Source organism: Bombina bombina, chromosome 2 (genome assembly GCF_027579735.1).
Source record: "Bombina bombina isolate aBomBom1 chromosome 2, aBomBom1.pri, whole genome shotgun sequence".
NCBI classification, from domain to species: Eukaryota; Metazoa; Chordata; class Amphibia; order Anura; family Bombinatoridae; genus Bombina; species Bombina bombina.
The window spans coordinates 794,041,985-794,063,653 of NC_069500.1; the positions used below are offsets into that span (position 1 = coordinate 794,041,985).

At 38.4% G+C, this 21,669-nt stretch overlaps 1 protein-coding gene across 1 annotated transcript in view; it reads left to right on the forward strand.

Annotated features, from left to right (window-relative positions):
• Positions 1–6,652: 6,652 nt before the first annotated feature.
• Positions 6,653–21,669, forward strand: part of RAB8A (RAB8A, member RAS oncogene family) — a 173,888-nt gene continuing 158,871 nt past the window's right edge. The window contains exon 1 of the mRNA XM_053702980.1: positions 6,653–6,886. Coding sequence (XP_053558955.1) covers positions 6,763–6,886 — 124 coding nt within the window. The 5' untranslated portion in view covers positions 6,653–6,762. The remainder of the gene's footprint in view (positions 6,887–21,669) is intronic.

A 21,669-nucleotide genomic window follows, 5' to 3' on the forward strand; every position in this document is an offset into this window, starting at 1 on the left:
AATCCCTCATAGCACAAATCATAATGTGCACATGCATTTTATAGAGTTTGACATGAGAATCAGTATAGGCCCTAGCATGTATCAATGTACATTGTATGCCCACATGGACATATATCTACTGTACTAATCCCTCTCATCATTTGACTCCTCCACAGAACCTCCTGTCACGAGGATACAAACAGGCATGCCGCCACCACCACCAGTCACAGGCAGTGGTGTCACTAGGGGGGTGCAGGCCGCACCCGGGTGACACCCTCCAGGGAGTGACACCACCAAAAAAAATTTTTTTTATTTTTTTTATTTTATTGAAATTCAAAGAAATACAATGTAGAAATGCATAGATTTTTTTATTAGAGGGGCCAACATTTGTGAACATTAGTGGGACTGGGGAAAATGTAGACACACTTAATTTTTTTGCCCCTTGAGCCAGCGCTGCAATTTCCACAAATAGTTTTCCAGGCTGCTTTTGCTTGTTTGTACTTTGCTCCTCCCCTGCCCAATTTCATTATGAATGTTGTGGGCGTGCCGTGGGGCTTGCGAAGTTGTGCTGCTAGCCTAAACCTGCCTGCCTATCTGTGCTCACTGCTCAGTGACGTGTGGAGCAGTGGAGTCACTCACTGCTGTGCTGTCTCTCTAAACGGGAACCGGGAAATCATGAGGGGGATGCCTGGCACCTGACCGCATAACTGTCTGACACTGTCTCTAAAGTGAAGGAGCCACGTATGATGCCTACCAGACCGGTACGGTTACGATACACTAAGTGCACACTGAAGAGGTAGAAGGGGAGGGCGGGCGGGGGTCTGGGGGTGGGCAGAGTGCAGAGGTGATTGGCCATAAGAATCGGTAGGCAAGCAGCCCGGGGCTGTGCACTGACAGACTTGGAACAGAGTCAGAGAGCAGAATTGTCATGGTTTGCGCACCTAAACCTTTTCTTTAGTGATTTATGCACTGTTTATCTTTCATTTGATGCTCTGCTGGGCCAGAGAGCAGCTCTAGGCATGAGCTTTATAATTAATGCAGTGCAGTTTACATATTTTGTATGTGTGTGTGTGTCTGAGTTTTTGTGTGTGTGTCTGAGTGTTTTTGTGTGTGTGTGTGCCTGAGTGTTTCTGTGTGTGTGCCTGAGTGTTTTTGTGTGTCTGAGTGTTTTTTGTGTATGTCTAAGTGTTTGTGTGTGTGCCTGAGTGGTTTTTGTGTGTGTGTCTGAGTGTTTTTGTGTGTGAGTGGTTTTGTGTGTGTGTCTGAGTGTTTTTGTGTGTGAGTGTTTTTGTGTGTGTGTCTAAGTGTGTTTCCGAGTGTTTGTGTGTGCATCTGAGTGTTTTTTTAAGTGTGTGTCTGAGTGTTTGTATGTGTGTGTGCCTGTGTTTTTGTGTTTGTGTGTGTCTGCTTTCTGGGGGGTGGGGGGGTGACACCATAACTTACCGCACCGGGTGACACCAACCCTAGTGACGCCACTGTTCTGACTGGTTGACTTGAGAATCATCCACTTTATGTAGGCTAATGACCTGATGGTCCATCTGTGGTCGGTTATAAGGCAGCCACCCTAGGTTTTCCAGCAAGGATCTCCAGGGCCTGCGCAACCGTATTGATGCCAACGAGAAGAAGATCCTAGCGCTGCAGAGGGAGAGTCTTGAGCTCCTTGCCTCTCTTCATAAGACCAAAGCAGATGTAAGAGGTAGAGGATACACTATAGGAAAGGCTTCCCTTTTATAAAAATATGACAATAGCATCATTATATCACATCAAGATAAAATATGTATTCTGTCAAGTATTTATAATATTCCATAGCCACATAAAGCTCCCTAATCTCCCAATGGTGTCCTTTTATTCAGTATAGATTTATTACCAACCTTGGCTACATGGGATCTACACAAATAGAATAAGGATGGAGTCAATAATTCCCCTTAAATGATTTCTCTTTTTCTTTTTTTTAACACAATGTCAGAGATATAGGCTATAATATAGAACACAAAAATATGCAAAATTAAAATATTAAACACCATACATGAACAATCCTAAGTTACTTGTGATGCCTATTGTTAGGGTTGCCAGGTATCCAGTATTCAAACAGACAGTCCAGTATTTTAGCAGGCTGTCCAGTAAAATCTGTACAAAAATTACTGGACACTTAAAGGGACAGTCAAGTAAAAAAAAAACTTTCATGATTCAAATAGGGCATGTAATTTTAAACAACTTTCCAATTTACTTTTATCACCAATTTTGCTTTGTTCTCTTGGTATTCTTAGTTGAAAGCTAAACCTAGGAGGTTCATATGTTAATTTCTTAGACCTTGAAAGCCGCCTCTAAGCTGAATGCATTTTGACCACTAGAGGGCGTTAGTTCATGTGTTTCATATAGATAACATTGAGCTCATGCACGTGAATTTACCGAGGAGTGAGCACTGATTGGCTAAAATGGATGTCTGTCAAAAGAACTGAAATAAGGGGGCAGTCTGCAGAAGCATAGATAAAAGGTAATTACAGAGGTAAAACTTGTATTATTATAACTGTGTTAGTTATACAAAACCGGGGAATGGGTAATTAAGGGAATATCTATCTTTTAAAACAACAACAATTCTGGTGTTGACTGTCCCTTTAAAGACCCCTGTCAGCTAATTGTAAAGGGCCTTCTAGGCCTTTATGCATTAGAAATATATGGCTAAAAAAGTAGTTACACTGTGCATTTTCAATCATTTGTGTTACAGGCAACCATGGGGGTGTTCAATCATTGTTGGTGTGTCCCTCTACTGACAACCCTACAAATATCATCTATGGGCTAGATTACGAGTGGAGCAGTAGTTTGCACTCACGTTCAAGCATTAAAACTGATAGAAGTAATTTTTTGCGCTCAGAGATTCACACTCGTATTATTAAAAAATTTGCTCTCTCATGTTTGGAACGTCACGGTAAAAAATGGATTTTGAGAAGTTGCGAATGGAAAATCGCATTCCCCTATAGACTTCAATGGAGCCGAAAAAGTTGAAAAAATACCTAGCACAAACACGATTGCGGTTATTTAAAAGCGTAACATAAGAAGATAATATTGCATCTTTCATAATCTTATGTTCTGCACATAGCAGAATATGTTTTATTTATTCTTTATAGACATGTGCCATTCGTTTCGGCCGAATTTCATTTTTGGACGAATTTTGGCCGATTCGGAGATTCGGATGAATCTGAATTTCCGAATCGGCACCATAAATAAAATCCCGAAAACTAATAAATCAGTTTCCGAATTTTCGGATCCATTCTTTATTCATATTCAGAATTTTTCATTGTTCATTTAAACCGCTGCCCCCCCACGTCGCCAACACTAAATTAAACACTACATAAAGCTATTAACCTCTAAAATGCCATCACTAAATAAAGCTATTAACCTCTAAACCGCGGTCCCCTCACATCGCCAACACTAAATAAACCTATTAACCTCTAAAACGCAGTCACATCACATCGCCAACACTAACTAAACCTATTAACCTCTAAACTGCTGCCCCCCATATCGCCAACACTAAATAAAATCCCATTAACCTTTAAACCGCCGTTCCTCCCACATCACCAACACTAACTAAACCTATTTACCTCTAAACCGCCGCCCCCAATTTGCCAACACTAAATAAAATCCTATTAACCTCTAAACCGCCTTCCTCCCACATCGCCAACACTAAATAAACCTATTAACCCTTAAACCGCCATCCCCCCACATCACGACTTCCTAAATAAAAATATTAACCCCTAAACCGGCATCCCCCCACATCCCAACTAGCTAAATAAAACTATTAACCCCTAAACCGCCATCCCCCCACATTGCAACTAGTTAAATTTAACTATTAACCCCTAAACCTAACACCCCCTAACTTTAACATAATTAAAATAGACCTAAAGTAAAGTTACAATAATTAACTAACTACCTATTTAAAAATAAATACAAACTTACCTGTGAAATAAAAATAAAACCTAAGCTTAAACCAAAAAAAAACTAACATTACGTATTTAAAAAAAAAAAAAAAAATACTAAAATTACTAATAAAACCTAACATTACAAAATAATTAAAATTACAATTACAGAAAATAATAAACACTAAAGTTACCAAAAATAAAAAAACTACCATTACAAAAAATAACAAATGAAATTATCCAAAATAATAAAAATTACTCCTATTCTAATACCCCATTAAAAAAAAAAAAAAATACCCCCCCCAATAAACCATAATCTATAATAAACTACCAATAGTTCTTAAAAGGGCCTTTTGTAGGGCATTGCCCTAAAGTTAACAGCTATTTTGCCAAAAAAATTAAAACAAATAGCCCCTAACATTACAAACCCCCACCTCCCCAAAATAAAAAAAAAACCTAACTAAAAAAAACCTTATCTACCCATTGCCCGAAAAGGGCATTTGTATGGGCATAGCCCCTAAAAGCCCTTTAAATGGGCATTTAGCTCTTTTACAGCCTATTAAAAATAAAAAGCCCTAATCTAAAAAAACAACACCCAAAAAAAAAAACCTAACACCCCAAAATCGGTACTCACCATTCCTGAAGTCCGGCGAAAGATCTTCATCCCAGCGGTGAAACATCTTCATCCAGGTGGCTCCATCTGCATCCATTATCTTTCAAAACTGGGGCAGATATACTTTAAAATCAGGCTGTTTGCTTAGCAGTGGGACAGCTGAAATGAAGGTCTGTGTATTTTCTTTCAAGACTGGGGCAGATATCATTGACTCATCCCAGTAGTGTATTACTTCTTATTAGTATTAGACAAATGTGATAAAAAGTAAATTAGAAAGACTTTGTTTATTAGGCAGCTTTACAAATATATGCCTTTGTCATTTAGTCAACAAATGTGCTCAGCTAGCTCCCAGTGGTGTATAAGTTTTTTTTCATCAAAGGATACGCAGAGAATGAAACAAATGTGATAACAGAAGTAAATTGGAAAATGTTTGTTCATTAGGCAGCTTTACAAATATATGCCTTTGTCATTGACTCAGCAAATGTGCTCAGCTAGCTCCCGGTAGTGTATTACTTTTTTTAATCAAAGGATATACAGAAAATGAAACTAATGTGATAAATTAAGTAAATTGGAAAATCTTTGTTCATTAGGCAGCTTTACAAATATATGCCTTTGTCATTTAGTCAACAAATGTGCTCAGCTAGCTCTCAGTACTGTTTTTTTAACAAAGAATATACAGAGAATGCAACAAATGTTATAGAACTATTATCCTTATTGTTATTAATCTTTATTTCATGAATATTACAAACTGTTTCTTCATGTACTTGAGTAAACATGTGCAGCAGTAAATGTGATGTGTTTTTTAACAAAGCTCACAGTCAATCATTTTGCTTTAAAGGGACAGCCTAGTCCAAAATAAACTTTCATGATTCAGATAGAGAATGTAATTTCAAATTAATTTTCCAATTTACTTTTTTCACCAATTTTGCTTTGTTTTCTTGGTATTCTTAGTTGAAAGCTATACCTAGGAGGTTCATATGCTAATTTCTAAGCCCTTGAAGGCTGCCTCTTCTCTCAGGGCATTTTGACAGTTTTTCACCACTAGAGGGTGTTAGTTCATGTGTTTCATATAGATAACATTGTGCTCACACACATGGAGTTCCAGTGTGCCAGCTATGATTGGCTAAAATGGATGTCTGAAATAAGGGGGCAGTTTGCAGAGGCCTAGATACAGAGGTAAAAAGTGTATTTATATAACTGTGTTGGTTATGCAAAACTAGGGAATGGGTAATAAAGGAATAACCTATCCGAGAGTGTGAAAAGCTGCATAGGAGCAGCAAAGGAAGCAGTTTAGAGATAGCCCAGAGACGGGTCTGTTTCTTACGCACGCGAACTGAGACTGCTTTATAGAAGGGATATGAATATTCATGAGGAGGCAGGAGAGTGGGAGTAGCTGCAGTGAGGGGCGGAGCTCCGGATGCAGCCGAGGTGCAGGAGGAGATGGGAAACTGCTAGCCATGGGGGAACCATTTCTTATACACCCCCTCTCCGGTTTATTTTCTATGACTAGCTAATTAACATAATGCTTACTAATGTTTGTATTTTGAACTTGTACATAACTGCAATATATAAGAGGTACATTTGGACTAATCAGCCTGTCTTATATCAGGCATCTGCTGATTCTTTTAAATTTACCATTACTTCCAGGAACTATCTATCCTGGAAGAAGAAAACACAAAACTACAGGGAGATAAATGACAATACAATATCTACTCAGGTTTATTTTTCATATTGTATTGGGTTTCAGTTTTTTTGTTTTGTTTGTTTACCCTAATAAAAACTATTAAAAAAAACTATGAACACACAATCACTTGTAAACGTGTAATGTGTATTTTATTGAGACACCTGATTCTATTCACATGTACGTTGCGGGTAACAGCAGACAAGTTAAACCTGCTCCTCCTTGCTCAGAGTCAGTTGCTGCATTAGATTAGTTAGTTCGGAAATGCATCTTTAAAACTAAAGCAGCCCTGCCTGTGACGCTGAGACTTCAACCCTGCCACGACAGCAACCAATGACAGGCTTTTGCTCCTGACGTTTATTTGTCCAATCAGCTTGTAGCTCTCAGTTTGACTCAGCCGCTTACCCAGATAAACTTTACGCTGGGATCGGCCGCGGGGGGTCCCCAGAGATGGGCGGCCACTACATGACGTCAGATCGCCAGCTACCAGTCAGCAGGCACTTTTTCATAGATTGACAAGGGTGTCAGCAAATTGCTTCTACGCGCTGGTATTTCCTGTATAGTACTTTTTTAATATGGCGAAGACTTACGATTATTTGTTCAAACTGCTTCTTATCGGGGACTCTGGGGTCGGGAAGACCAGCGTATTATTTAGGTTCTCAGAGGATGCCTTCAACTCTACCTTTATATCTACAATAGGTGAGATGGGCTGAAAATGGCAGCAACTGGTGGTAGAATCTCCCGTGGAGATATGTGAGACAGGGACCGAGCCGGGAGAGGCACATATAAGTGTTTTGTATACGTGTGTGTATTGTGGTCTTTATAATCTATCGCATATGTATCATTTATATGTGCTTGAGAATGCTCCCACCCTGCGTATGTAACTGTCATTGATGACCCAGGGTGTATGAAATTCTGGTTTGCTTATGTGTCTGACAGTTTATAAAGCTCTGAACTGAGATATCATAGCACGCGCATTTTACTATGTATGTGTCTTTAGTTTCAGGTGTGAAAAAAAGCTTATTCAATTGTAAAATTCTCTTTTTAGTGGGATGGTTGTAGAAATAAAATGGATACGTGTGCACCTTTCTGAGCTACAATTAAAATTGTACGAGCTCTGGGGTATTTTTTGTAGACCTTCATTGAGTAGGTTTATGCTTATACTGCATAGCCATACAGATGTTTCAGGTGCAGAACTATGGTGGTTATAGCAAGCACCGTTTGTTGGTGAAGGGTCTTTAAAAAGAGCTATACAAAATATTCATTGAGTCTGTATTCATATGGGAAAGCATTTGATCAGTGCTGGCAAAGGATTTGATTGCCACACTATGATTAAATAGCTGCCAGCTTAGCTTTATGTAATAGAGATTAATCGTTAGAGCTGCTTAAAGTTTAGTTATGTGTTGTAAAGGATCATGCAAGATGTTTGATTTCAACGAAACTTTAAATCTACTGACATCATACTTTTTAGAAATGGAGCCAGATGTAAATACTTGTGAGTATTTGCTCTTCAAAATGTATTCCAAAACAAAGGGGAGTACAAATATTTAGAGGATTATCAGTAGACAAGTTAGTAGAATGAGAAGGTTTGAAGTATTAAAGGGCCATCATAGTGGAAAAATAAGATGCTCTATTTTATTTATAGCTTGTCATTTTAACACTAGTGACCCTGCTTTGCTGTGTGTTTTAAACCCCTTCCTGTGAGCAGGTATGGTCCATGAGCCAATTGGCAACAGCAGTCGTACATTGTATTTAACAATCTCTAGAGCATGTACATTTTGCTCTACAATGTTCCTTTAACACACATTTTTAAAATTTACTACATAGAGAGCAACACTGTTGTGTTCCACTAATATTCAGCCCATATCTAATCTTCAAGGTTTTTAAACTCTCAAACAAATGGCTTCTGGCTTTATCAAAGTGAAAGGCTTCTTGTCCGTACCTTGGACCCACTACGTTGTCAAGGTTAGGATCCTGGGTGCACAGAGAATTTGGAAGCAACTTGTATGGTCCCATAATCCCACTAAGAAAAAAAGAAAGTTCTAAAGTATGCCAGGTGTACAGGATTGAATGGGAGTGCTGTACTGTATGGTGAATGTCTGTGATCAGTAAACTGTATAGTTGTGCAGGGCACGTCCTGTCAGTTATCTTATACAGGATTTATTCTTATAGAGGGCCCAAGCATGTTTTAAAGCTTGTATTTTTTAACATGACAATGTGTAGGCATGCATACAATGAGTTTTAATTATCTCTCACACTCTACTGTTATAGATTTGCTTAATAGATTATGACCTGTTTGTCAGTGCTGTAAAATAACTGCACTGAATCACTTTCACCTTTTTAAAGTGTTCAGAATCTAGAGCATGTAGGTTTTGCACTACAATGGTCCTTTTAACACACATTAGGTTGTTTCTTTTAACACATAGAAAGGTTGTGTTGATTTTCAAAATTTGCCCTTATTGTTTATTTTAAAGCAAATTAAATATTAATCCAGAACCAAAATTTAGAATCATGCTTCTAGCTATTTGGTGACAAACTCTGGTGCTCACCTCAGATTTGTTGTTTCATTTTGAAACAAAATTTACTTAAATTGAAGGTCAATTTAGATGAATCGGTGCCCGGTTTTTAGTAATCCTATTAAAAACAAGGGCACTTTAATTCATCAAAATTGACATTTCGCTAGTTTTCTTCAAAAACGTACCTTTTAATCCTGACAGCCGCTCCAGGGATTCCCCCGGCTGTCGGAAGCCTCTTCATACGCCAGAAATGACGAATCCGGCTTCCTCCTATCACGGCTTTCCCCCCCAGGGGATCATGGCCTGAGGCAACACCGTGATAGGAAGAAGCCGGATTCGTCATTTTGGACCCGCAAAGAGAGCTTGCGACGGGCGGAGGAAGCGCTGCAGCGGCTGTCAGGATTAAAAGGTAAGTTTTTGAAGAAAACGAGTGAAATGTCAATTTTGATGAATTAAAGTGCCCTTGTTTTTAATAGGATTATTAAAAACCGGGCACTAATTCATCTAAATTGACCTTCACTTTAAGGTTTAAATCGTAATATTCCCTTTTGAAAATTGTTTGACTTTAAGGTAGTTTGTGTCCAGTCCACCACCAGGTTAGCTTAACCCCTTAGTGACCAGACCCTTTTTCAATTTTCTGACCATTAAGGACCAGCCTTTTTATATTTCTGCGGTGTTTGTTTAGCTGTAATTTTTCCTCTTACTCATTTACTGTACCCACATATATTATATACAGTTTTTAATGCCAATTAAATTGACTTTCTAAAGATACCATTATTTTCATATCATATAATTTACTATAACATTTTTTTATAAAATATGATAGCAAAAAATTGAAAAACAAACATTTTTTCTAACTTTGACCCCCAGAATCTGTTACACATCTACAACCACCAAAAAAACACCCACGCTAACTAGTTTCTAAATTTTGTCCTGAGTTTAGAAATACCCAATGTTTACCCGTTAACGGACCGGGCATTTCAGACTAAAACTTCCCCAAAAGGCCAGAGTATTTTTAGCATTTTTGCTATCGCTCCATTTAAATAGAAATAGAGCTTTTTTTTTTTTTTTTTTTTTTTTTTATATTTACCTATCAAAACTATATATTTTTGTTTAGTAGATAACCCAAAGTATTGATCTATGCCCATTTAGGTATATTTCATGCCATTATTTCACAGTCAAATGTGATCAAATAAAAAAAAAAAAAATCATTAACTTTTTCACAAACTTTAGGTTTCTCTCAGAAATTATTTAAAAACAGCTTGTGCAATCATGGCACAAATAGTTGTAAATGCTTCTCTGGGATCCCCTTTCTTCAGAAATAGCAGACATATATGGTTTTGACATTTATTTTTGGTAATTAGAAGGCCGCTAATTGCAGCTTGTGTTATGCCCAGCAGTGAAGGGGATAATTAGGTAGCTTGTAGCGTTAATTTTAGCTTTAGTGTATAGATTACCCTCCCACCTGACAAATCCCACCCCCTGATCCCTCTCAAACAGCTCTCATACCTCCCCCATCCCCCAATGGTCACCCCAATCTTAAGTACTGGCAGAAAGTCGTTTTTTTGTTTTTCTGTAGCGTAGCAGTCCCACTCCCACCTGCTCCCGTCACCCTCCCTCCAGCGATGGGCCCCCACTCACCTCCCTCCTAACCCTCTCACTCGTCGCTTTCAGCTCTCTTTTTGACTGAGGACTTGCTAGGTACGTCTGCAGTCGTTAATGTCCGTTTTGTGGAGGACGTACCTAGCACGTCCTTGGTCCTTAAAGTGAAGGTCAAGTCCGGGTCACTCGTTCACGCCGTTCAGCTCTTTATTTGAAATGAACCTGACTTTCTTTCATCATTTTGACCACATTTTATTTGTTACGTTTTTGTTGTTGTTTTTTTTACCTTTTATTTGCTCCCGTTATACTGTACTCATCCGCCCGCCATCTTAGATAACTTGATTGACAGATATCTAAGATGTAATGCTCCAATCTCTGTTTCCCTCCCCCCCCCCGGGGCGATCAGCTCCTTTTTCACAACGTCACTTGTCAGAATTGCGCATGCGTAACTTCATGAGGAGCGTCATGTCTCTGAGGCTCGTTCATGAGACGCATGCGTATTCAGCTTCCGTTTCAGCAATCGATACATAACTGCAAGAATAAAGTTGCCCATGATTGCATAGTACTCAATGAATGTATGTATTCATTCATTGAATACTATGTTTCACTTACGCGTCCGCAAAATGTAACTCAATGCGTGATTCGGGTGCACATACGCATGCGCAGTTCTTTTCCATATGTTGTGCACTCGCTTTAGACGGACGTAGAGAGCGTGTGTGATCACTCGCTACGTCACTAACCCAGAATAAGGAAGTGCTGGAGGGGAGGATTTTTATATCTATTTTTTAAAATAAAGGAAGACGCAAATAAAAGAATAAATAAAAAAAGTTAGCGACTAGAATGCTTTATAAGATATTTAATTAAACTCAGTAGGGAAGTAGACAAAAATTGACCTTCACTTTAAGGGGTTAAAAATGAATATGCAGTAGAGTTGGAAAACAAGAGTTCATTGTGTATCAGTAGAATACTGTCACTATATTAGACTATTGTTCATCTCTTTGGTCTTATTAAATGCAGCAGAGAAGGACCCTAATGGCTCAATTTATCAAGCCCTTCTCTCCCCTTTGACTGCAGGTTTGCACAAGAGAACCTGCAGTAATGATTTATCAAGCAACAGTCATCAGACCGCTGCTTTCCTGCCCTGCTCTCCACCTCTTAGGTGGAGAATTTCAATCGCCCCTTTCTTATTTGATTGAAGAAATTGACAGCTCCTGCCCGCGCATGATTGGCTGTGTGTGGGCAGGGGGCGGAATTGCACGCGAGTGCACAGGAGCGCTCATGTCCAGAGGAGAAGCCAGGCGGACAGGGGTGAATATGTACGCCTCAGTCCACCACAGGATGATAAATGGAGCCCTAAGAGTCCAGAATTACTGATATTTTCTATAATGTAGGCTAGGGCTTGACAAATCCCGGGAGCCACTGTCTCCTAGAATATTATCCCCGACTCCTAACTTTTTGTTATTATCCATATATCTATATACAAATACCACTGTCTGGTTACTAAATCTATGCCTGGCTCCTAAATTTTATATAGATCTGTCAACACCTGGTGTTTATGACCTTTTGATGTAACCTCTGAATAAAACCACATACAATTTTTCATTTTGCCTTTAAAGGGACATTAAACCCACATTTTTTCTTTCATGATTCAGATAGAGAATACCATTTTAAACAACTTTCTAATTTACTTCTATTATCTCATTTCCTTCATTCTCTTGATATTCTTTCCTGAAAAGCATATCTAGATAGCCTCAGTAGCTTCTGATTGGTGGTTGCACATAGATGCCTCGTGATTGGCTCACCCATGTTCTTTTACTAAGGATATCTAAAGAATGAAGCAAATTAGATAACAGAAGTAAATTGAAATGTTGTTTAAAATTGTATTCTCTTTCTGAATTATGACATACAAGCTTTTAGTTCCTATATTATTATTTTTTTTGCTGCTCATTAAATTTTTTATTGTTTTTCCTTTTAAATAATGTTTGCTAACTCCTCTTAGATGCTGAGATAATAATTTGAAACTCTTATTTTGGAATCAAAATTGGAAGGAGATGATACTAAAAATGAAACAAATGCTGTAGTTGAATGAAACACGTCTGTGATTCCCCTGTACCATACTTATTGCTCTCTTAAACATTGTCTAATAAGGAATTTTTTTTTATATAAATATGAGCATTTTAAGTAACTTTTTTTTTTTTTTTCTGCTTAAGGAATGAGCGAATCTGTGTATTTACGGAATTAAACTATTTAACTATTGATCTAATAAACTATCATGATTCAAATAGAGCATGTCATTTTAAGACACTTTTAAAGGGACACTGAACCCAATTTTTTTCTTTTGTAATTCAGAAAGAGCATGCAATTTTAAGCTACTTTCTAATTTACTCCTATATTTAATTTTTCTTCGTTCTCTTGCTATCATTATTTGAAAAAGAAGGCATCTAAGCTTTTTTTTGGTTTCAGTACTCTGGACAGCACTTTTTTATTGGTAGATGAATTTATCCACCAATCAGCAAGGACAACCCAGGTTGTTCACCAAAAATGGGCCGGCATCTAAACTTACATTCTTGCATTTCAAATAAAGATACCAAGAGAATGAAGAAAATTTGATAATAGGAGTAAATTAGAAAGTTGCTTAAAATGTCATGCTCAATCTGAATCACAAAAGAAAATTTTTGGTTACAGTGTCCCTTTAAGCTTATTTCTATTACATAATTTGCTTTGTTCATTTAGCATTTTTGTTAAAAAATACATGAAGGAGCAGTGTACTACTGACAGTTCGCTTGTGATTGGTACTACACACGTCTTTTGTCGTTGGCTCAGCAAATGTGTTCATCAAGGTCCCAGTAGCACTTTGCTGCCCTGGGGCTAATTTTAACTATGTGATTAACACCTTTTCAGGGGTTAAATACATAGAACATTTTATTATGGTGCTGTTGCTTGAAAATAACTAAACATATTTGAGTGTTTTTAAAATAATTTAATGGGGCATAAAAGTTTTTAAACATAAATTGCTCCATTTTATTTTATGCAAAATACCTTTTTTTCCCCTTGTTTTATTCCTGCAAAAGGTGGACATTTATTAAAATCATGACCTTAGGGTATCTAAAGGAAGCATTCAGCCCTGGGTAGTAATACAAATAATAAAGACAAGCAATAGCACTTACTCAGAATTTCAAATAAGCAGTAGATTTTTTTTTTTTTTTCTGTCAAATTTTCTTTTTCTTCATAATGTCTGGCCCCCTGTATAATGTGACAGACATCAGCCAATCACAGACTAGTATACGTATCCCCCTGTGAGCTTGTGCACATGCTCAGTAGGATCTTATTACCCCCCCCCATAACGTGTGAATATAAAAAGACTGCAAAATTTGATAATGGAAGTGAATTGGAAAGTTTCTTAAAACTGCAATATCTGAATCATAAAAGTTTATTTTGACTTGAGTGTCCCTGTTATCTATCTACTTCCTGGATTAAATAGTGTATTTGCGTAGACGCTGTGTGGTTCGTGTGAAAACGCTAGACTTTTATTGAACATGATCACTGTTGCTAACTGTAAAATATGATTCCTACCACCACCTGTACTAATTTTGCCCCATAGCATGTTGCCATCTTTTCCTTATATCCTTTGCTTATTGTAACAAAAAAAAAATCTTATCTTTATCACTAATGGCAGCAAAAAAGGTCACATTCTTTGTAGTTTAGTTGACATGAAAGTCAATTAAATGTATTTTGTTCTCTTGATACCCTTTGTTGAAAATCATACATAGGTAGGCTTAGGAGCAGCATTGCATTATTGGGAGATAGCTGTTGATTGGTGGTTACACACTTTTCTTATTGTTGGCTCAACAGTTGTGTTCAGATAGGTACCAGCAGTATATTCCTGAAGACTTAAAGGGACATGATACTCAATATTTTCTCTGTTCCCTCTAAAAGAGAATGTTTCAAAATGTGTTATAATGCTTTTTTTCATGACAAACGGATGTTCCTTTACAGAATGAACCAACTTTTATCTCGGAGTTGTCCTTGTAAGCCAGTTAGCATTTGAGTCCCAGGACTTTTAATAAGCTTCTTGTTAGTTTGAATTTATAGTTTAACAGATTTTACTTTTAATCTTGTATATGAAAGAGCAGTGGTTCAACATTTTAAATATATTGGGGGTAAAAAAAATGTCAGTTTCATGTAATTATTTGCAGTTCATATACCCAACCTTTGTGTATGGGACGCACTCGTTCACATGCACGTGTATTTGCTTAAGTTGTATCCCTGACAGAACAGACTCTTAATATCTTTGTTCCATCAGTCTGAGGTGAATGGTTGTTACTAATGTTAGTATATTTACCAAAGGTGGATGTATTTTGGGAGAATTATAAACATATCAAAATCCTACATAACCCATCTATGTTTTTAATATAAGCCAGGTAGTGCCTTAAAAAATAAACAAATAATGGTTGTGGTTTGTGGTCTTTTTAGACAACACTATCTCTGCTTTAATCTCAAACATTTGTGTGTTCATGTAGATTCTTTGTCATTTATATTTAGTGGGTTGCAAGTTGCTTGTGTAAATGTACGGTTCTGACAGCTAGAGACTCAGAATTGCATAATATTATTGCTATCTGAATATAGGCACTCTGCTTTTTTTTTTTTTTTCTCAAAATTTGTGGGTTAACTTTTTGTTTATTTAGGCCGACAGCCTTTATAGTTATTGTCAGTAGTTTTCAACCTTTTTTGCTTTGTAATACTCCTGGGTGTACTTTTGGAATTTTTAACACTTCTAATTCATTGTGTATGCACACGTCTGTGACACAAAAAAGGAATCCATTAGTGTAATGCAAAACACAGTGAGCTAACGAGCACATATGTAATAATTTCACTCCAAATGTTTAAATGTGCAGTATAGTATTTATATGTTCTTTATTACACAAATATTGTCTTCCACATCGTTTTCCTCTTTAATCACAGCTATAATAAGTTATTAACAAACCCACACACTTTAAAACTTTCCCAGCTCCTGGATTTTGTGAGTTCTTCACATACTGGAATAATGCACTTAACCAGCCCTTACTGCCTGCTAGGTTTTATTTGTCTGCAATGTGGTTTCTGCAACTCCTCTAAATATGGGGAATGCTAGGTGCTGTAGTTCTTCACTGATGCTGCTCTGGTAGAAGTCATGCTCCTTAATAACCAAGAAGCAGCACAGCTGACTCTTTTCTCTCAAAGTTCCTACAGTGTCAATTATCTGCATAGGGGACTTGTGCTGTATATGGTGCGCTCCATGCATTTGCTGGATTCCCTTATTGCAAAGGGACATTACATTTGTTTGCTGGGTCTGCAGCATCAGTAGCTACAGTGGGACCCAGCGCTACAGTAGATTGCACGTGCTACATTTGTTTGCTGGGTCTGCAGCATCAATAGCTACAGTGGGACCCAGCGCTACAGTAGATTGCACGTGCTACATCTATTTGCGGGGTCTGCAGCATCAGTAGCTACAGTGGTACCCAGCGCTACAGTAGATTGCACGTGCTACATTTGTTTGCTGGGTCTGCAGCATCAGTAGCTACAGTGGGACCCAGCGCTACAGTAGATTGCACGTGCTACATCTATTTGCGGGGTCTGCAGCATCAGTAGCTACAGTGGTACCCAGCGCTACATTAGATTGCACGTGCTACATTTGTTTGCTGGGTCTGCAGTATCAGTAGCTACAGTGGTACCCAGCGCTACAGTAGATTGCATGTGCTACATTTGTTTGCTGGGTCTGCAGCATCAGTAGCTACAGTGGGACCCAGCGCTACAGTAGATTGCACGTGCTACTTCTATTTGCGGGGTCTGCAGCATCCGTAGCTACAGTGGTACCCAGCGCTACATTAGATTGCACGTGCTACATTTGTTTGCTGGGTCTGCAGTATCAGTAGCTACAGTGGTACCCAGCACTACAGTAGATTGCACGTGCTACATCTATTTGTTGGGTCTGCAGCATCAGTAGCTACAGTGGTACCCAGCGCTACAGTAGATTGCACATGCTACTTCTGTTTGCGGGGTCTGCAGCATCCGTAGCTACAGTGGTACCCAGCGCTACAGTAGATTGCACGTGCTACATTTGTTTGCTGGGTCTGCAGTATCAGTAGCTACACTGGTACCCAGCACTACAGTAGATTGCACGTGCTACATCTATTTGTTGGGTCTGCAGCATCAGTAGCTACAGTGGTACCCAGCGCTACAGTAGATTGCACGTGCTACTTCTATTTGCAGGGTCTGCAGCATCAGTAGCTACAGTAGTACCCAGCGCTACAGTAGATTGCACATGCTACTTCTGTTTGCGGGGTCTGCAGCATCAGTAGCTACAGTAGTACCCAGCGCTACAGTAGATTGCACGTTGCTACTTCTATTTGCGGGGTCTGCAGCATCAGTAGCTACAGTGGTACCCAGCGCTACAGTAGATTGCATGTGCTACTTCTATTTGCGGGGTCTGCAGCATCAGTAGCTACAGTGGGACCCAGCACTACAGTAGATTGCTTGTGCTACATTTGTTTGCTGGGTCTGCAGCATCAGTAGCTACAGTGGGACCCAGCGCTACAGTAGATTGCACATGCTACATTTGTTTGCTGGGTCTGCAGCATCAGTAGCTACAGTGGTACCCAGCGCTACAGTAGATTGCACGTGCTACATTTGTTTGCTGGGTCTGCAGCATCAGTAGCTACAGTGGTACCCAGCGCTACAGTAGATTGCACGTGCTACATTTGTTTGCTGGATCTGCAGCATCAGTAGCTACAGTGGTACCCAGCGCTACAGTAGTTTGCATGTGCTACTTCTATTTGCGGGGTCTGCAGCATCAGTAGCTACAGTGGGACCCAGCACTACAGTAGATTGCTTGTGCTACATTTGTTTGCTGGGTCTGCAGCATCAGTAGCTACAGTGGGACCCAGCGCTACAGTAGATTGCTTGTGCTACATTTGTTTGCTGGGTCTGCAGCATCAGTAGCTACAGTGGTACCCAGCGCTACAGTAGATTGCACATGCTACATTTGTTTGCTGGGTCTGCAGCATCAGTAGCTACAGTGGGACCCAGCACTACAGTAGATTGCACGTGCTACTTCTATTTGCGGGGTCTGCAGCATCAGTAGCTACAGTGGTACCCAGCGCTACAGTAGATTGCTTGTTCTACATTTGTTTGCTCGGTCTGCAGCATCAGTAGCTACAGTAGTACCCAGCACTACAGTAGATTGCACGTGCTACATTTGTTTGCTGGGTCTGCAGCATCAGTAGCTACAGTGGGACCCAGCGCTACAGTAGATTGCACGTGCTACATTTGTTTGCTGGGTCTGCAGCATCAGTAGCTATATGGAGATGTAATGCAACAAAATATTTTGCTTGCTCCATTTAATAGCCTTATAGAGAAGCCTCGTGCAAGTACACAAAGGCAGCAGGTGGACCATCTTTGTATAAACATGGTCCTTGGAGGGCATCAGTTCAATATAAGCACCTGTATGTTAAATCAAAGTAAACATAAAAATGTAGCCAACAATCGGCAAGCGCTACCCAGGTGCTGAACCAAAAATGGTCTGACTCCTAAACTTACATTCAAATAAAGATGCTTAGAAAATTAAGAAAAATTGATAATAGGAGTACATTAGAGAGTTGCTTAAAATTGCATGCTATAGACTATTCCTTAAATAAGTACATAATAAAAAGATAATGCAATGCACTTACTCTGAATTTCAAATAAGTAGACTTTTTTTCTCATTTTCCTGCCCCCTATATCATGTGACAGATTACAGCTAATAACAGGCTAGTTAGAACACTTAAGATTTAATATGTAAATATCGGAACACTTATAAACGCTTAGAAAATGTTTAAAAAAATAAATTGTGGAAGTTGTACAATAAGCATATTAGGACTACCAATGAGTTATCATAAGGTTGTTACATATTCTTTAAATATAATAAAAATGTGCCTTTAATTTTTTTAAATAAAGTATGAGCGGACTAGTAAGCAAACATGCAGTGGCCAAGTGCGCATGCACATGAAACGCGTCTCATCTTTTATGTGTGCAAACTGTGCTATTATGTGCTTTTTAAATTTTTTTTAAAATACATTTTTGCTTTTTTAATTATCCGTGGAGTAAGGTATCTGTGTTACAGTGCTCCTCTTTCTGGACACTAGTATATGTATACCCTGTGAGCTTGTGCACATGCTCAGTAGGATCTTGTTCCCCAGAAAGTGTGAATCTAAAGAGACAGTGGAGATTTGATAATGGAAGTAAATTGGAAAGTGTCTTAAGACTGCATGCTCTATCTGAATCATAAAAGTTTATTTTGACTTGAGTGTCCCTTTAAAGGGACAGTCAACTCAAAATGTTCTATCTTTTTAAAAAGATAGATAATCCCTTTATTGCTTATTATTTCTATCTCTATCTCTCTATCTCTATCCATTGACTTGCATTTTAGCTGTGTTATGCTGAGCCCACAGGTGTGAGCACAATGTTATCTATATGGTCCACATGAACTAGCTGTCTTCCTGATGTGAAAAGCAAATAAAAAGCATGTGATTAAGAGGCTATATATAGTGGCTTAGAAACAGGCAGACATTTAGAGGTTTTAATGCTATAAAGCAGGGGTTGCCAACCTTTCGGACCTCAGGGACCACTAAACTCACATTTTTTTTTTTTTTTTAAAGGTACAATCCTGTGTGTGTGTGACTCTTTTTAGGAGCCTTTTAAATAACCGATTCGGAGCTCAAAAGTGTTTTACTGATTATCAGCACATTAAATATATAACTGGTTTTATGCAAAGGGCTTGATTTATAAAGCCTTGGCAGACATATGCGCCCCTGTCGTCCTACGCTTGCCTCTGACGGGCAGCAATCCGCTGGAGGTATTCAGCATTGCACGTGAGAGCTATTTTGCGCTGTCAATCTCCCCGGTCGGACGAGACCGGGGAGATCAAAGTTCTCTACCTAAGAGGTGGAGAAGAGGCTAGGAAGCAGCGATCTGAAAACCGCTGCTTGATAAATACTGACTGCGGGTTCTCTTGTGTAAGGTATGCTTGACAAATACTGTATCTAATTAGCTTTGTAATGAATATTTTTGGTGATTTAGATTGTGATTAAATAAAGTAGCACCTGAGTAGAAGCAATTATACAGTTTGCAGTGGGTCTTGTTCTGGATATTTATAAGATGCTCAGTTAGTCTATTTGGGAGGTAACCTTTCTGTTTCTGGACACACAGATAAAATTGATTGTGTTTTAACTCTTTGTTAAAACAATCGTAGACCAGCCTGGCATTTTTAATGATATTTGTAAAGCTTTATTTTGTTTCCCAGGGCTTGGCAAAGGGTAATTACACAATGATTCCTGGCTTCTGGTCAAATATATCTTTCCGCCCTGTCATTATACCAGGGAAGAAGTGCAAAGATCAGAGCTTCACCTGTCTCTTTTTTGCAGTGCATGGTAAAAGCCATATGCGTCACCTGTCATGGCTGCCATGTTTTTATGAGATATCTAGGCTTGGGGAGTCTCAAATATCTCCCTGTTCTTTAGCTGCCCACTATGCTCAAGGTCAAAAGGTAAGGGGTTTATAACTTTCATGATTCAGACAGGGGATGTAATTTTTATTTTTTTTATTTTTTATTTTTTTGTCCAACAATGAGTACAGATTCCATAATAAGAAAACCACAAAATGTTACATTTCACCGGTACAAGAAAACAAAAAGTAAAAGAAAAAATAACAAAGAAAAGAAAATAGTAACAGTCCAGAAAGAAAAAATGTATATTACATATCATATACCTGATTGGCTGAGCTAACCCGTCTGTCTTTCTTTAATACCTCAATGTTAGAGTTTTTCTTTTTTTTTTCTTTTCCACCTTCCCCTCCTCTTCCACCCCGTTAAAACCAAGGAACAACAGAAAAAAAAAAAAAAAAAAAAAAAAATTAAATTAATTAAAGGGGGGGGGACAAGGAAAAATTTTCGAGTTGTACTAACCCACATCAGCTCCCCAAATACCTAGTAATACTAACTCTGAGTTCTTAAATGGAGAAATCAAATAATCGATTTCTCTTTCAGGGAAAATCTTAATAAATGGCGCCCATTTATGAAAAAATTTCTTTACTTCATGTTCATTATCTATATTGGTGTTTTTCTGTTCTAAAACACATTGTTTCTTTAGATGATTCCTAATTTCTGAAATAGTTGGTATTTCCCTCAATTTCCATTTCTTACATAACAGATATCTGGTAGCTAAGATAGCTAAGTTGACCAGCTTTTCATTAGGCTGTCGTTCCTCTCCAGGACTCAGACAAAATACAATCTGAAACAAGGAGAGGGCTATCAACTCAATTTTAAGTATATTTTTAAGCCAATATTCTAGCTTACTCCAAAGATTTCTCATTCTAGGACAGGACCAAAACATGTGTATTAAATCCGCAGCTACGTAAGAACATCTAGGACATTTATTAAATTCAAGATTTCGGACTCTGAGGCCTCTCTCCGGGGTGAAGTATGCCCTATGCAAAAGTTTCAAATGAGCATCTCGCCAGTTGGAGGAGAATGTTGTTTTTATTACCTTATTTAATGAAAGTTGAATAATTTTAGGTTCTATATTAATGTATGGAATTAAATTATTCCAAGTCAAGGCCAAATTCTCAACTAGCGGGGCAGCCTTACTGAGGCTCAGCATATAGTAACACGGAGAAATGGACATAGAAGAATCTTTAGTTATAGTTAACCAGGTCTCTAAATTGCCCAAAGTCCAATTCCAGTCAGCCCTATGTGTGAGATCTATAATATAATGTCTTATCTGTAGGTATGCGAAAAAGTCTTTGTTTGGCAAATTGAATTCATCCCTCAATTCAGCAAACGATTTGACACACTTTCTATCCCTATCAACTAGATAGATAACTCTATCCAATCCATTATTATGCCATCTGTTGAAAACAGCTGAGTCTAAACCGGGTTGAAAATTCGGGTTTCTGATTAAGGGAAGGTATTTTGATGCCTTAGAGCATATTGAAAGAAGTTTAGTTAGTCTAGACCATGCTTTGAGCGGGTTCAAAATAAATTTAAGTTCCTTAATACTCATTGGGAGATCTCTAGGTTCCAAGTGTGCCAAGGCTACTGGTGAATATGGTTCACATATATTGGACTAAAGATCATTATTTAAAACATAGTTCTTGCTGGAAAACCAATCTGCTACTATGCGGACTAAAAAACAGAGATTGTAAAATCTTAAGTTTGGGAGTGCTAAGCCTCCCATCTCTCTTGGCGCTGTTAGTTTAGAGAGGGCTATCTTAGCTCTTTTCCCCTGCCAGATAAATTGCCCAATTGATGAATTTAGCGATCGTATGTCTTTCTCAAACAACATTAAAGGGACA